The following is a 15,276-nucleotide window of genomic DNA, read 5'->3' on the forward strand; positions in this document are numbered from 1 at the left end:
TTCGAACAAGACCTTCATGTCCCCCGACTTGTTCTTCCCCTTCCCCGTCCCAGACTTATTCCTCTTACTCGGATCCTTCCAGGTACTGTACATGCGCGCTTGGGAACGCCTCTCCTCAGTCTTGCAACCCGTCTCGTCTGTTGTCGTCCTCCACTACTATCCATTGCACCAGACCCACAATACAATGGCTGGAAAAAGTTAGCATTGCAATCAATGAGGGTACACACTGAAGTACATACCATTTTCCTTCTCGACACCATCCCTCATGTCGCTGGGAGCGCGGCCGGACTGCTATCCCTTGTCGTGGGAGAGCAACTCTTCGATTTTGATTGTCAAGAACTGCGACTAGGACGGCCATGATCCCCCCATGTCGTTGGGAAGGTAAACATCCGGAGCCCTGCCTTTGTTGATACTGAGCTTTCCAGCATCTTATATCCATCTTGAGTTAAGTTCCTTGGAACAAGACGTCATAGATGGTGAGAACCCCGTACGTGACTGGGTGCCTTCGTTCGTATAAAGCTCTTCCGACGAGTCGAGTTGTGTGGGAATGCAGCTCAAAATGGGTCGTAGATGGACTCATAACCAGCCCTGTCCAAGTGCCAGCGAATGCTCTTCTGGTTTTTCTTGCCTTTCCACACAGCGGCTTTTTCGTCCGTCCAAGGAGCGTTCATGATGTTTTCAAGGAAGACGATCCTCGGATGATACAACTCAAGATATGCCTTGACGGCATAAAATGTGTCGCCTGACTCACTTTTCTCTGACTGCTCCCCCTTGTCGTGGGAGAGCAGCCCGAGCCGCCGCTACCCTTCCATGTCGTTGGAAGTCGCAACCTACAGTTATTGATCACCCAGATCTGCTACTGGGACCGCCGCTACTCTCCCATGTCGTTGGAAGACGTAACTTACAGTTTTGATAACCCAGCTCTGCTACTGGGACATCCAGCTTTTGGCCAGCGCCTTGACGGACTGGGTGTAGCTTCGACTCCTATGAGAGCAGCTGCTGATTCGGCTTTGATGATGGCTGGCTGGGAAGGAGGTGAGGTGCTTTGAGTTGGCGTGATTTGAGCAGTGGAGGTAATACTGGCCTCAGTATTGCGTACTGGGTCGACGTTCTCATCCACCTTAATGGTCATGGAAGATTCAGTCTCCTTTATGATCGAGGAGCGTTTGGAATTTCAGCAATTCCTTGTATGCTCATCATTACTTTCTGCCTGCTCGGTCTTGGCTACTCAATATCCAATGACTTCTAAAACTTCACGATCTCCGATCTGATCATCCGAGAGCCTCCAAGGATGTAAAGTTGTTCCCATGAATTGCTGTCAAGGGCCAGAAGCAGGAGCAGTGTTGATCAAGGAGGAGCAACACAAAACCCAAAGACTCCTTCCGAGTTGTAATTTGTCGAAGATGCTTCGGGAATGGCTTGCTCCGGTCTAAGTTCCTTGGCACAAACCGTCATAGAGGGTGAGAATTCCAGCAAAATTGTATAAACTCCACAAAGTAGACACCGATTCTTCAGAGGAGCAGAAATGGTCAGGGCAAGGCCAGGAGCACAATGAAGCCGATGTAGGTATCATCTCTTCGCTTGCCAAGCAAGGTCTCCAGCAGCAAAGTTTTCAAGGCTCCTCTCCAGAATAATTCCCCGTTACCCGTTGGTTTCTTTCCAAGGACGATCCCCGGTCTGTCGATTGAGTCGGCGACTCGTTCTGTCATGCCGGGCCTGGGGCGTTGCCATTCTGGCAGTTCCTTTGATCCGCCGGACTCCAATTCGTGACTGGGTGTCGTCTCCATTGATCTTCACGGCTGGAGAACTGCCAGCAAACCCTCAAGGCCGGAAAGTTGTTCAAACTTGGTCATTTAGAGGAAGTAAAAGTCGCAGGAGGTAGCAACCGAGAGCTTGTCGTTGCGATTGTTCAGCAGTGTCAACAGCTTGAGGACGAGCTTTTCTTTTGACCATCATTGGAGATCAATCGGAAAGACATCTCGCAGTGGAAGGACCACTATTGCTGAGCAGTCGGGCTTCTGTTCGTTGCGTCAAAGTTGCTGGATTTATGAGACTTGAAAGGTGATGTTGCCAGAACCCTCAATTCAGTTTGGAAGAGAACCTTCATTGGCGGTGGGCGAGATTCTGCTCCTTCTCCCACACAGAGGCTTGCTCTGGGTGCTCGTACGGGATATACTTTCCCTTTTTGAGGAACCAGAGAAGCGCTGGAACATCTGGAGCACACAAGTGACAAACGCCGACGACGTTGGACCAGAAATTCCAAGTAGAGTTGTCCTCGGAATGTCCACGGATCCGAAGTTCCTTCTCCAGTGTCCAAAGGAACTCGCGCCAAAAGGCTGCCCACAAGCAATCAAAAACTGACCGGATGGAAGCAAACAGCTACTAAAGAATTGATGTTGTCAGCGCTTTTGCCGTTGTCAAAGAGATCGGACGGATCATACAAGAGCTGAGCTCATCCTCTTTGGGGTGACCGCTGCAGAATGTCCGGTGGGTCACCCCTTTTCCGAGAAGAGAAGAGCCGAGAAAAACCAAACGAGAATGCCTAAGCGAAAGAAGACAGCTGCTAGGAGAACAAAGTTGTTAGTCTTTTTGCCTTGTCAAGGAGATCAGACGGGTACTTACAAGAGCTGAGTTCATGCTCTTTGGGTCCCCTCCCTACGGAATGCCCGGTGGAGAGGACCCCTTATGTTTCAGTGCTTCGATTTCGGCAAAAGAGGAGAGCTACTAGGACAGCAAAGTTGTTAATGTTTTGCTATATTAAAGGAGATCAGATGGTGACCTACAAGAGCTGAGTTCATACTCTTTGGGTCCACCCTGCGGTATGCCTGCAGGGCGGACCCCTCTGTCCAAAGTTGAACCTGGGATGTTCCTCCTCAAAGGAGGTTGTGCCCAAGAGAAAGCAGACAGCTGCTAGAATAACGAACTTTTCAGTACCTTTGCTATTACCAAGTGTTCAAATGGCCACTTACGAGAGTGCTGTTTGTGTTGTCTGGGTGCAGCCCCTTCGGAGTTGGAGTTGCCGAGCGGACCCCAGGGCTGCACCCCCTTTTTCTTTCGCGAAGAGCAAAGCCGGAAAAACGCAAACGAAGTTGTCCGGACGAAAGCAGAAAGACACTAGAGGTGGCTTTGTTATTAGTATCTTTCCTATTAAGAATCAAAGGGTCGTACCAGAGCTGCGCTCGTGTTATTTGGGTGCAGCCGCAAAAGTCATAGAAGGCCAAGGGGGAGCCGAGGATAAAGCAGAATAAGCACATGAAAACCATGCTCCCCCGCCCCCCATTTCGCGGCCACACCCCAAAAATTTCCAGAAAGCTCTTCCAGAGCAAAGCGAGTATCGATTTGGAGACCTCTGCTCTCTCCATTGAGGAGAAGAGAGAGCAGAGATCTGTTCATTGTTCTGTTTGTCTGCCAGAACGCCATGTTAGCAAAACCGGACTGTTTAATCTCTCCTTGACTCTCAAATAGAAAGGTGAAACTGCTTCAAATCCAAAACCGAAGCGGGAATCCTGATCTCGTCTTGACTTCAGCGTAAAACCAGGGATCGCCTTTAACTTCACGGACTGTCTCGTCCGGAATTGTAGGAAGGGTTTTCGTCCCGACTCGTGTTAAAGGGGATTGGTCTTGACTCCAAAACCAATGCGGGAATCCCAATCTCGTCTTGGCTTCAGCGTAAAGCGAGGGATCGCCTTTAACTGCAAAGAGTCTCGTCCGTAATCGCAGAAAGCGCATTCGTCCGTACTCGCTTTGACTAAAGAAAGGGGAAGTGCGGGGAAAGAGGGAGAGGGGGCGGGTTGCCTTTCATGGCAGGTAAAGTGGACCCTAGGAAGAAGCTTCGCCTTTGACTCCAGAACGACGATCTCGTCTGGAATCGCAGAAGAAGCTTTCGCTTTTAACAGCAAAAGATGGGCTCGCCTTTACCTGTGCAAGCAAGGACCACAGGAAGGGAGGATCGCCATTGAACGCGCAAGGCAAAGTAGGGAGAGGGAGAGGGAGAGGGGCAAAACGCGACGTGACCGCCTTCGTCTGTGAAAAGGGGGGGCTGTTTACTTACTTTTTGATCTTGATTCTTGACTCGATTCTTGACTCGATTCTTATGCACAATACCAGACTCATAGACGCCAAACGTTGGGGTCTGGAAAGATGGGAAGATGGTTTGTATGGGAAGAGGAAAGGAATTTTTGTGAATTAGAAAGATTGTGCGTCACACACTCGTCAATAAGAAAACAACTCGGCCCGAGGAGGCGCTAAGTCACGAGGAAGGACGAGGCGGATGACGAGGCTGCGCACTAGGTAGATAGCAACGTCTTTTGAAATATGAGTGGATTTGTCTCTATGGTATCACCAGAGAGGAGTAGGCACAATGAAAAATCAAAAGCATCTTCTCTCCACCGACAAGCCCTCCACACTAAGCTGGGAGCTTGACTTGGTGCCCAATGCTCAGCATCAAAGAACCGTGGAACTCGACAAGTGCTCTTAATCTCCTTGCAGCCGGTATGCAGACTCACACAATCCTCACCCTGATAATGCATCATGCTCGATGCCCCCAACTCCCCACTTGAACGCCCTGCTAACGTGGACACCTTCAGAAACCCTCAGGTCCCTTACCATCGGCACCTCCAGTCTTGAAGAACTCAGCAACAACACCCACAGCATAGGAGGCAGCAGCAACCCAAGCTCCGCCAATCAAAACCTTCTTGAACTTTCCTCCTTCCTTCCGCCGAGAACCCTCACTCTCGTCTTCCCAATTCCGCTTGCCGCTGAAGACCGGCTCCTCTCGTCGGACATCAATATTCGACTTAAATGGTGGATCGGATACACCAGGGAGATCGTGGTTGACAAAGCCTGTGGGACTTGCAAAGTTCCCAGTTGCGGCAACCGGACTGCTTTGCATACCATCAATAGGGTTGGTTGCCTTGTAGCTTTGAGCCCTTTCTGATGCAACTGGCTTCGGCTCGAAACTCGAACCTCTCAGAGGTACCGTCCATCCCCTTCCAGTACGATCAATCATCGTATTGACGGGTGCACCTGACCGTACTTTCCGGAACACAAGCACATCGCCACTTCCAGACACAATGTCATAGCCCTCTGACTGAAGTGGCTGAAAGTGTGGGAAGAACTTGGCCGGATTTGATAATCGGAGAAGAACTTCAGCCGGCGTCAAAGCTCCTGACGAGTCGGGCACAATAGAAGTCGTTTCGGCCGTGCTGATCGATTGCATAGTTGGGTCATATGCAAGGATCTTGTACAATGTGGGTTCGGCAGTCTCTGCGGTTGGTTCGATAGCTATAGCTTCCTCAGTACCATTGGACACCCCAGTTTGTTGATGTCTGCTATCGATCGTGCCGTATGTATCCTCGTATATCTTGCGGACTTCCTGGATGAGTTTTCGATCACTCTCCTTCTTGGTCTTCTTGTCGTGTTGCTGCTCCTCTCTTGAGCTACTTTCCGGCGCTCCAATTACGTTGGCCTCATGGATGTCGAGCTTGCTAGTCCCCTTGTCGACTTGACAGACATTAGTTCGATCCAGGGATGGCTCAATCTTCACGGCACCTGAGCTGTTCAAAGACGTCTCATTGGGCGCCATTCTGGAAACATAGGCAACCTCATCTCTCTGCACATTGTTCTCAATTTCTTGTTCGAAATTCGAATTGTTCGACTTCTTTTTGGGGGTTAAGCTTCCAGGGTTGCTTTGATCAACGGTCCAAGATGTCTCGAATTCTTCTGGGAAGTCTCTTACAAAATTTCCAGTCATCTTCTTAGGGCTTGGCCACTCAGCTTCAACTTCTGCAAGCTTGGCATTTATCCGGCTGCGAGCATGAGCAGCATGGTTTTGCAGTTCACTATGCTCGATCCTGAGATCCTCGACAAGCTTTCGGGATTGCTTGACTTTCTCAGCGGCAGCAACTTCGTCTGCAGACGATAGCGTGTTTCCTTGACGATCATTGAAGTCGCTTTCTAATTGCTTCCTCATGGCAAGTTTGTCTGAGTCGGTCTCATTCTTCGGCTTTTTGACGATGCCTGAAGCTGCACGAACATCACTGGCCCGAAGTAGTTCAAGGTCGTCTTTCACATCGTTGTACAATCTGTCGACTGCGCCTCTTACTCTCCAGATGAAACCCCCACGCTTCAGAGGAATTCCGAGTGCTCCTTTAGGCCCGTAATTTGTGCGAGCATCATAGTCTTTGAGAGAATCTCTGGCTGGGTCACTCGTCGCCTTCCCGGTACGCTCGCTGGAGACCTCGGACTCGTATTTCTTCAATTCTTCATGCACAGGATCGTAGCCATGAAAAGCTTCTTCGACAGGGTCCAATTGAGAGATTCCCTCATCCAACTTCTTGGAAGTCTGTCTGGCTGGGAATTCTTCATCATACTCTCGGAAAGCTTCCGCAACAGGATCAAGAGGCTTCGATGGTTCAATGCTAGATCCATTTTGAAGTCCCTGGCGCGAAATCTTTCCATCGTAGTCTTTCAATCCCCTCTGAATAGGGTCAGAATAGTCAATGGTCGTCCCAGAAGGCTCATAGAACTGGCCTGACTTGTAGTCAACCTGATTGTCGTACTCCTTCCAGCCATCTTTACCAACGGGCTTAGAAACCGTCGCGTCTAAGCTGGAAGATATAGTCTCGCCGCCCGAAATCTTCTCATCGTATTCCTTCAAACCAGATTGATCGGGATCAGAATAGTCAATGTCCTTTTCAGAACATTTATAAAATCGGCCAGAACCATAGTCAACTTTAGAATCGTATTCCCTTAGGCCCTCTTGCACAGGATCAATATTGCCGGAGATTTCGGGTCCCGGTGCTGCAGACTTGGTGGATTCAGCTCCTTTGCTGGAAATTTTGTCGTCGTAATCTCGCAGACCCTCTTGGACAGGATCGGGATGACTTGTCTTGATCGAAGCAGGATCGTAGAACTGGCCCGATTTGTAATCCACTTTGCGGTCGTATTCCTCGAACCCGTGGGCTGGGTCATAGATGGCTGGTTCATAGACCTTGCTTGATGTACTATTGTTGTTGAAGAGTTCACTAGGCGGGAATTTGTTATCTTTTCCTTCCTGCGTGTTTTCTGGAACAGACTTAGAGGACGAAGGAGAGGGTTTGTCTTTAAACTGTGATCGGTATCCCTTGAAAGTCTTCACCGGGATCTCGATTGGCTTGCGGCCGGGTTCTGCGGAATCATTCGACTTATTCTTGAATACTTTTCGATTTGTGATGGGATCAATCTCATACTCAGGCTCGGAACTAGTGTTCGAATCTTGTTTGCTTTGGAAGCGCTTCCGGAAGGCTTCTAGATCGTACACAGAAGATGGAGAGGTGTAGGTTGCGCCAACTACCGTAGGGTTCTCGGCCGAAGTTGGGTCATTCCATGTCCATAGCCTTGAAGACCTTGTCCGGATGTAGTCGTACACCGCATCTTGGTTCCTGAAAAGCCTCTCGACGGCGCTCTGTTCAACGTCTTCGATCCCTTTTCCTGTCGCCTTCTGTGTCCTCTCTTTACTATCAAACAATTCATCAACATCTACCCGTCTTCCACCAGGCCTGGAGTCTTGTCCACGCCATGCACTGCACATGAATCCCTTCAAGCCGAGATGTTTAGGATTGGCTGGAAAATGACGATCCCACGAGAGCCTCCTATTCAAAGCTTCAATGTACTTGTGCTTCACCACTCGGTGGCGACGACGAACTTCCTTTTGGAAGTTTTGGTCTAGATATGATGACCATAGGCCTAGTCGAAAGGCTCGTGTTTGCTGTTGCGGTCGACATCTTCGAGGCAAGCTGCCTGCCTGTCTCAGCAGGGTAGCCGAAACTCTCCGAGGACTATGGAGAGCGGCCGTGGTCATCTGGAAGGAAGTGATCTGTGATGAAAGCATCTTGAATTAGTATCTCCGTCGGCGCATAGTCGTTGTCTGCCAGGCTTTGTTAGTCCGCCACTTGTCAAGGATTGAAGGGAAGCCCTCACGCAAATATCAAGCAAAGTAGAAGTGTCCGATTCGCAAATTGGCTAGGGCGTACAAACTTGCAGAATATAGCCAAGCCTGAGATAGCGTTGGATTCCAGGCGGATACAAGTTCCTTCTTCAAAGTTGTTGGCGGGTATTTCGTATCTGTATGTCTTATCACAGGCCAAGTGTGCCCCCTCCAGTTGATTGGAGCGAAGGACCACTGCTTCAAAAGTCGGTGGGCTGGATCGTTTATGTAAAGAAGTTGTATATCGTATGGATCGCTTCTGATGTGAGCACTTGCAGATGGTGGTTGTCTTCGAGCTATTTAACGGTCAGCAGTGATCGAGACAAAGCTGCTGGGCACAGCCCGACTGACAGGACGTTATGTTGCTCGCTCTCGAAGATAGCCCTTCTTGAAAGCCTCGGAAACGTATCTTCACGTACGGAGCGTATGCCAACTTTGTTGGAATCCGCAGCAGCCGTGAAGTAGGAATTGTGGTCGAGGTTTGGTGCGAAGGCAGACAAGGCAATACGAGGTCACAAGACAAGGGTCCACTAACAAAGGTTTGGCGCAGTTTTCACAGGCTCCCAAGGGAAGTCTGGGAATACAGAATGCGTCCAAAGGATGAGAGTATTCGGTCGAAATCCAAAACAGTGTTGGAGGTGCCTTTGTGCTTGGGGCTGGTTAACACACCGAGGCCCTGGGGACGGGCTCACCTCACAGGGGCTACTGGAGTTGCGACGACACAGGTCTGGATGAGCTTCGAAAACCAAAACACAAGCAATTATTCTCTGCGAGCTTCGGGGTAGCACAGGGAGCTTTGCGAGGTGGTCGGTCTATCGAGTGAGGTTTGGGAATGTGAGGTTGTTGATGGTTGATGGGGTTGTTGGTTGTTGGTTGTGGGCACAGGCCGGCACAACCAGGAATCACTGATGCGGGGTAGGAGGAGGTGCTGCTCCGTGATCTCCCGCCACTGGGGGTGGAGCGTAAAGCAGCGCCTGCTATTTGCTGGTCAGCTACCCTGTTGATGACGAATGCGGCAGCGGCGAGCGCTACACTGCCCCTGCGCTCGGCGAGGATTCAATGATTTATTTTAGCTTCAAAGTACACACTACACCCCACCACAAGACAATCAATCAATCAATCAATCACTCGTTTTCTTCCTCAGCACTTGCCTCTTGCTACGTTGCAGAACTGCAGACCGAGCAGGCACGACCGCCCTCTTCATCTGTTCATCTGTTCATCTCTTCTTCTCTTCTTCTCTTGATTTCTCCTTCTATTCAGATCCATTCTCACTGCAATATCGACGCCGAGCCCCTCCACAAGCTACGACCGAACCACCCGACTCCCTAATGTCACTCTCGATCTTGACAACTCCCTGACAACGCATCGCTCTGCCAATATGAGCAACCGGCAGTTTAAGTCACAGGCCTCGAGCAGCCGTGCTGCCGTGGGCGGCGGAGGATTCGGTGCTTTTGGCTCTGCGTCGTCGAGTGGCAGCGTGCTGTCGTACCTCACACCTCCCCCTGACCTCAAGTACATCAGCGATCCCAACGTTGCAGTAGCATTCAAGGCCTTGTCTAAGAAAGACGCTACTACAAAGACTAAGGCCCTAGAAGATCTCCGCGCATTCGTGCAATCACCCCCCGAGTTTCAGGCAGGCATAGAGAGCGCAATACTCGAGGCTTGGGTAAGTCAATGCATTTCCCCCTTATTTATGATCCTCCTAACACACATACAGGTGCAATTCTATCCAAAATTGAGTATAGACAATTCAAGACGGGTCCGCGAACTCGCACATCAAATTCAATATGACATTACCGCAACGGTCAAGAAGCGTATGGAGAAACATATGCCTGTAATAATCCCTTCCTGGCTGGCAGGAACGCTGGATAGAGAGCGCGTGGTTCTCAAGGCAGCAACTGACGGCCTGAATCTCATATTATACACCGATGACAAGGTCCAGAAGTGTTGGAAGATTTTTCAGCCCCAGATCTTAGAATACGCTCGAAGCGCTCTCGATGAAACTCCACAGTCGCTCTGCGACGACAGATCGATGAGCGAAGACGAGATTCAAGAGACCTATTTAAGAGTTCTCGGATCGAGTGCATCACTCGTTGAGCACCTTCTCTCGCACCTGGACAAGCCCGATCTTCTCAATCACCAGGACAAATACAAACTTTACTTCGACAACAACCCTGCCAAGTTATGGGGTCTAATTTCTTGCCAAGATGCATTTGTCAGAAAAGTGGTCGCTAAATTGCTAGTCGTCTGCTTAAAGAAGCAGCATGGTGTTGTTGAAGCGAACCTCGAGTTGATCAGCAAAACATTCATTGCAGAAGCGTTTTCTAGCTCTCAAACTACGTCGGCCTACCAGCTAATCCAAGCTTTGGAACCGCTTACAAACGCATATCCACAAGTATGGACTTCGTCATACAAGGCCAAAAAACCCGCTTTATTGAAGCTCCAAAAGTTCATTGCCAAAGGTTCTCAAGGTGGACCTGCAGCATATTGGCAAAGTCTCCAGTCTCTCCTCAAAAACCTACCTCGCGCTCTTCTTCCTATAGAGATCAGAGCCTCACTAGACTTCTTGTCAGCCCTTCGAGATGGTATCAACAGCAGAGAAGAGCACAGAAACAATGCCGAACAGGCTTGGACCTGCTATTTCCATATCGCCGATTTCTTGGGCAAATACCTGCCTGACGAGACCTCCCAAGGCAAATTCTTCCAGGATGCTGTGTTTCCGATCTTCGAACATTATCTTCATCCTTCGGTCGAAAACTCCAAATGGTCGCTCGGCCAAAACACCCCAGCTCTCGCAAAGGCATTTGTTATTTGCGCTTCAACAACAGACACTGCTTTGCGTACATTACTGAGTCAGGAGTGGCAGCGATTGGCAGACGAGTTTATTCTCAGAATTCGTACATCTTTGCCGGAGCAATCAAAGGACTATGCGGTCTCTCAAGCCTCGGTCGTCGCTGAAGGCAATCGATGGTTTTCGCTTGTAAATGAGGTTTTCAGAAATACCCCCAATATCGAAGTAAGCCAAATCCTCGAGCAGCATTCCAGCAGGATTATTACCGCTGCTCTCGCAGCCATAACCACCCGCAATGGAAAAGCCTACTCAGCTACGGCAACTCTGGATGCTGCTTTGCGCCTTACTCCCCGCTTGTTTCGGATCACAGAAAATATGAATTCTCTCAAGACACTTTTCGAACAGAACTTCAATCGTCTGCTCGTTTCTCCCTCGATGGAGTATTTGGTGTCCATACTTCATGGGTTTCATTATTTCACTGAACAAAAATCCGACTTCGCAAAGTTCTGGCAGTCAGCTGTGGGCAGTATTTTGCAACTTTCCGAAGAAGAGGAAGAACAGAAGCTTCGAACTATCACAGCACTTATAGCAAGCCACGAAGTTAAAAGCATTGGCGCCCTCAACAAAGAATTGCAGACGTTTTTGTATAAGATGTGTGTCAAAGCCTTGCACGCAAATCAACAAGCTTGGCCGATATTTGAGACTGCAGTCACTTTTCACACTATTGCACCCGCTCAAGCAAAGATGGTCGTGCAGCAAATTATTTCGGGTTTCGATATCGTCAATGTGTACCTCGAATATGCCTGCCGTGCCCTAGAGCTACTGGCCAAAAAGAATAAGGAGCTTCTGCAGGACCATAATACCCAGATGATTCTGTTGGCCAAGTTTCTGGAATTCAGTGAGATCAGCGATACGGTACCAGTGGCCGCAAAGGCAATGAATTTGCGAGTCCTCGTGGAGCCACATATAGAAGATACGGACAAAATCGAGGCGTCGCGACGCAGAGTCGTCCAACTCGTACGCGACGAGTTAGAAAGTGCCTCGCCTCAATCATTACTGTAAGTCATTGAATTCCTCCCCTCTCCTGCATTAAAACTGTTCTATGATGCTTGATTCCGTGCTAATTCATCCTCAGCGTTGGCACACTTTTCAAAGAGGCACATGGCACAATGAGACGTGTTCTGCTTCCAGAAACTATAGCTTCGTTTTTCCCAGAGCTCCTCCCTTGGGGCGAAGCACTTGCACCATTCCTACAGAAGCCCCCTAGCCTGGCTTTAGCTGTCCTGAGACCGTTTGCCGGTGCCGTGTTCCTTGTTAGCGATTTGAAGAATATTTCTCTTTCGATTTCCTCAAGAGATACAAAAGGCTATTCAGTTGCCCTGCGCATGGCACTTTTCGCGACCCACTTACTAGGTCTTCACGAGTTCACTCAAATCGTATCGCAAGACCTGCAAGCACAATATCTGTATCTCCTTGGCCTGACTTACGAGCTAGTCAATGACCAAATAGATCTGCTTGAGAACGACATTCTCTTCGAGTCGCATATGGATCCAGATTCTATGGAAGAGCTTCGAAAAATGCTTCGGGTCATTTTAGCGACATTTGCTGCTGTTGCAAGGAATGCGAGTTCTTGGCGAGAGGAGGTTGAAGGTTTACCTGCTCACGACACTTCCCGAACGGTTCGGGAGCTGATCGGCACATTTCTTAATGCTTCACGTTCTCTAGATCCCCAGGGATACTACGCTGGAAAGGCGCTCTCCCGATTTTTGGAGATTTTATCGAGCATGCAAGACTGGATCATTACTGGCGGCGACGAATGGCTCGAGCAACTTGGAATCATGAACAGTATGACACAGAATATTTTCGGAGCCTCTGCGATCCTGATAGGTTTTGAAGCGAGCCTACGCCCTCATAAACCAATCAACACACTGTGCAACCGTCTTATTAGCGATATATCTGTCGCATCTCCGCACGAAAGGACGCTTCAGAAGCTTTTTCTTTTGAACTCCTGCCTCGCAGTTTATACCAAGGACCAGGCAGAGATTCCTGTCGCGCAGATCCGACTAATCTCTGTAGTGAAACAGATACTCTCTTGGTCCAAGGCTTTAGCTACAACCCATGTTGAACTCGGCTCTGAGGCATGTCGCGCTCTGCACCCGCTTCTCCCGGCCATCAAGGATGTCTACGGCTCCTACTGGCAAGATGCGCTTAACTTAGGTGTCGGTATTTGGAGCGCAGACGAGCTTGTTTGCCTTTCAGACCTCCGACTTCCTGGAGTTGGAATGTCTCTAAAATTGGTGTCAATTCTGCAAAATTTAGCAGATGCCAACGATGACTTGACCGATGCACTTGTTCAATCCAATAGCGCGATCTCCAGTGGACTGGCCAATTTGCTGAAGCTTGAAAGATCAAAGGACAACCTACCACTTCAATTTGTTGATGACATTCTTCTGCGACAAGTCACCAAGATTGACACCGCTTCCATTACAGATTTATCAGGGCTGTATGGTCTGGTTTGGTCAGATTTCCGAATGGTGCAATCCGCTGCATTTGATATTCTTCAAAAGACGCTTGTTGAGGCCCAAGGACAAATTTCTCTTGAAGTTGCTCTCACAGGAACAAGTAAGTTATATTCACGCAGTTCTTTTCTGTGCCGAAGAAGCTAAGGCGTACCTAGGTGCGACAATTGAGGGCGAACTGTTGTCTTTACTCCTTGAGGCTCCGAAGATCAACGATTACCAAGATGCAGATCTCGAATTATTCCCACTCTCTGTGCGCCGATATCTACTCTCGTGGCACCTTGTTTTTGACTCGTTTTCGTCAGCTTCCAATATGGTTCGGCGCGATTACAGCGACGAGATTAAAACAGGAGGCTACCTTAGCCCATTTCTGGAATTCATGTTTGATATCCTAGGGCACTCCGCGGCCAGCCCCCTCAAGCTCGACAGGGAATATGTCGACGATTCCATGATACGAAAATACGACATGTGGGACGCAACGAATTCAGAGTCCTTGGAGCATGACATGCACTGGCTTCTTGTTAATCTGTACTATCTCTGCTTGAAGTACATTCCAGGTGAAGTCAAAAGCTGGTGGTTGAACTGCAAGGAACGACAAACTTCTATTGCTGTCAGAGCTTGGACTGAAAAATATTTTTCAACGCTGATCGTGCAAGACCTATTGGATGACGTTAGTCAGTGGTCGGAGAAGCAGGAAGCTGAATCGGACGATGAGAAGAAACTTCAGGTCAAAGTTTCCAAGAACTCAAGAGAAGTGTCCGCGGGGTATGAGATTGATGAAATGGAGATGAAAATGGTCATCCGTTTGCCTCCAGCATACCCGTTGTCAATCGCTACAGTCGAAAGCGTTAATCGAGTCGCTATCCCGGTCGAAAAGTGGCAGACCCTTCTCAGGAGTACGCAGGGGAGAATTCAGTTCGCAGTAAGTCTCTCCCTTTTATATGAATACCGGTTCACTACTGACCATTTTTCTAGGACGGTTCTATCGTGGACGGCTTGGAAACTTTCCGAAAGAATGTAGCCGACGCTTTGAAGGGACACGTAGAATGCGCCATCTGCTACTCTATTGTCTCATCCGAGAAAAGACTCCCCGACCGGAAATGCGCCACTTGTAATCACCTGTTCCACAACGACTGCCTCCACAAATGGTTCAAGACCAGCAACTCCAGCACATGTCCTCTCTGCCGCACCCAGTTTCAGTACATCACAGTGGGCAGTCGACCTCGGGAGCGAGTCTGATTTGACATGTTGGATGGTCTCGGTGGATCTGCTTCTAGGGTACAGTCTTCGATTTCCCACCGGAAATAAACTTGACGAAACCGATATTATGTTAGGATTACACGCTTTACGATACATGAGATAACGAGATACAGTCATCCCGCATTTTCAAGTGCTGACGTGCGGAGGCCTGTTTCCCATATTCCATTGATGATACTGCAGGAGCGGGTACTAGCACCGAGGCAGCTTCAAAGATCTCTCTTTGAGTTTCATGCCCTGTAACTGTCATTTAGATAGATGCTGGCCACTTGGACAAATGTACCAATTCCGCAAAAATGGAATTTCATTAAACATGAGACCTTTGCGTCCGAGCTCAAGTGCTTGTAAATGATTGATTGACTTTGAGATATGCGCCCTTAGTGTTTGAAACTTTGTAGCCTTGAGTTTACTTGTTCGTGATTGCTCTAGATTTGATATTTGCTTGCGCTGAAAGCTACTTCAGCATTGCTAAGGCAGAGCAGCAGCTCTGGAAACAAATCTCCAGATCTCATCTGCCATTCCGCTATGTTACGAGTACAAAGAGTGAGTGGCTCTCAGCATAGATCATGTAGTTGCTAAATATTATAGACGTCCCTCGCCAACCTGAACACTGCAGCTGGCTGGCGCTCAATTGGGTCACCTCGAGAACTCTCATCAGCACATTCAGACGTGTTTACAACGTCAGATTGCTATAGATGATTCTTTTCACTTCCTTCGTCATTGGTGATACTCATCTGCATGGA

At 49.0% G+C, this 15,276-nt stretch overlaps 2 protein-coding genes across 2 annotated transcripts, besides 3 other annotated features; one reads left to right on the top strand and one right to left on the bottom strand.

The window, feature by feature from the left end:
- Positions 1 to 554: 554 nt before the first annotated feature.
- Positions 555 to 719: a sequence feature (Protein overlapping with rRNA (K444DRAFT_670135, PMD50405.1) was converted to a misc_feature.).
- A 32-nt stretch (positions 720 to 751) lies between these two features.
- Positions 752 to 830: a sequence feature (Protein overlapping with rRNA (K444DRAFT_670135, PMD50405.1) was converted to a misc_feature.).
- Positions 831 to 905: 75 nt separating this feature from the next.
- Positions 906 to 1,132: a sequence feature (Protein overlapping with rRNA (K444DRAFT_670135, PMD50405.1) was converted to a misc_feature.).
- A 3,163-nt stretch (positions 1,133 to 4,295) lies between these two features.
- Positions 4,296 to 8,310, bottom strand: K444DRAFT_267840 (uncharacterized protein). Its single transcript, XM_024871456.1, has 2 exons — positions 8,017 to 8,310; positions 4,296 to 7,855 (listed from the first exon to the last, which is right to left on the bottom strand). The coding sequence occupies exon 2, from the start codon at positions 7,838 to 7,840 to the stop codon at positions 4,583 to 4,585; it is 3,258 nt and encodes a 1,085-aa protein (XP_024727310.1). The 5' UTR covers positions 7,841 to 7,855; positions 8,017 to 8,310; the 3' UTR covers positions 4,296 to 4,582.
- A 748-nt stretch (positions 8,311 to 9,058) lies between these two features.
- On the top strand, positions 9,059 to 14,920 carry K444DRAFT_575916 (uncharacterized protein). The gene is made up of 5 exons (XM_024877496.1): positions 9,059 to 9,632; positions 9,684 to 11,815; positions 11,893 to 13,379; positions 13,435 to 14,198; positions 14,252 to 14,920. The coding sequence occupies exons 1-5, from the start codon at positions 9,345 to 9,347 to the stop codon at positions 14,513 to 14,515; spliced, it is 4,935 nt and encodes a 1,644-aa protein (XP_024727311.1). The 5' UTR covers positions 9,059 to 9,344; the 3' UTR covers positions 14,516 to 14,920.
- The last annotated feature ends 356 nt before the right edge of the window (positions 14,921 to 15,276 follow it).

Source organism: Hyaloscypha bicolor, assembly GCF_002865645.1.
Source record: "Hyaloscypha bicolor E unplaced genomic scaffold K444scaffold_183, whole genome shotgun sequence".
NCBI lineage: Eukaryota > Fungi > Ascomycota > Leotiomycetes > Helotiales > Hyaloscyphaceae > Hyaloscypha > Hyaloscypha bicolor.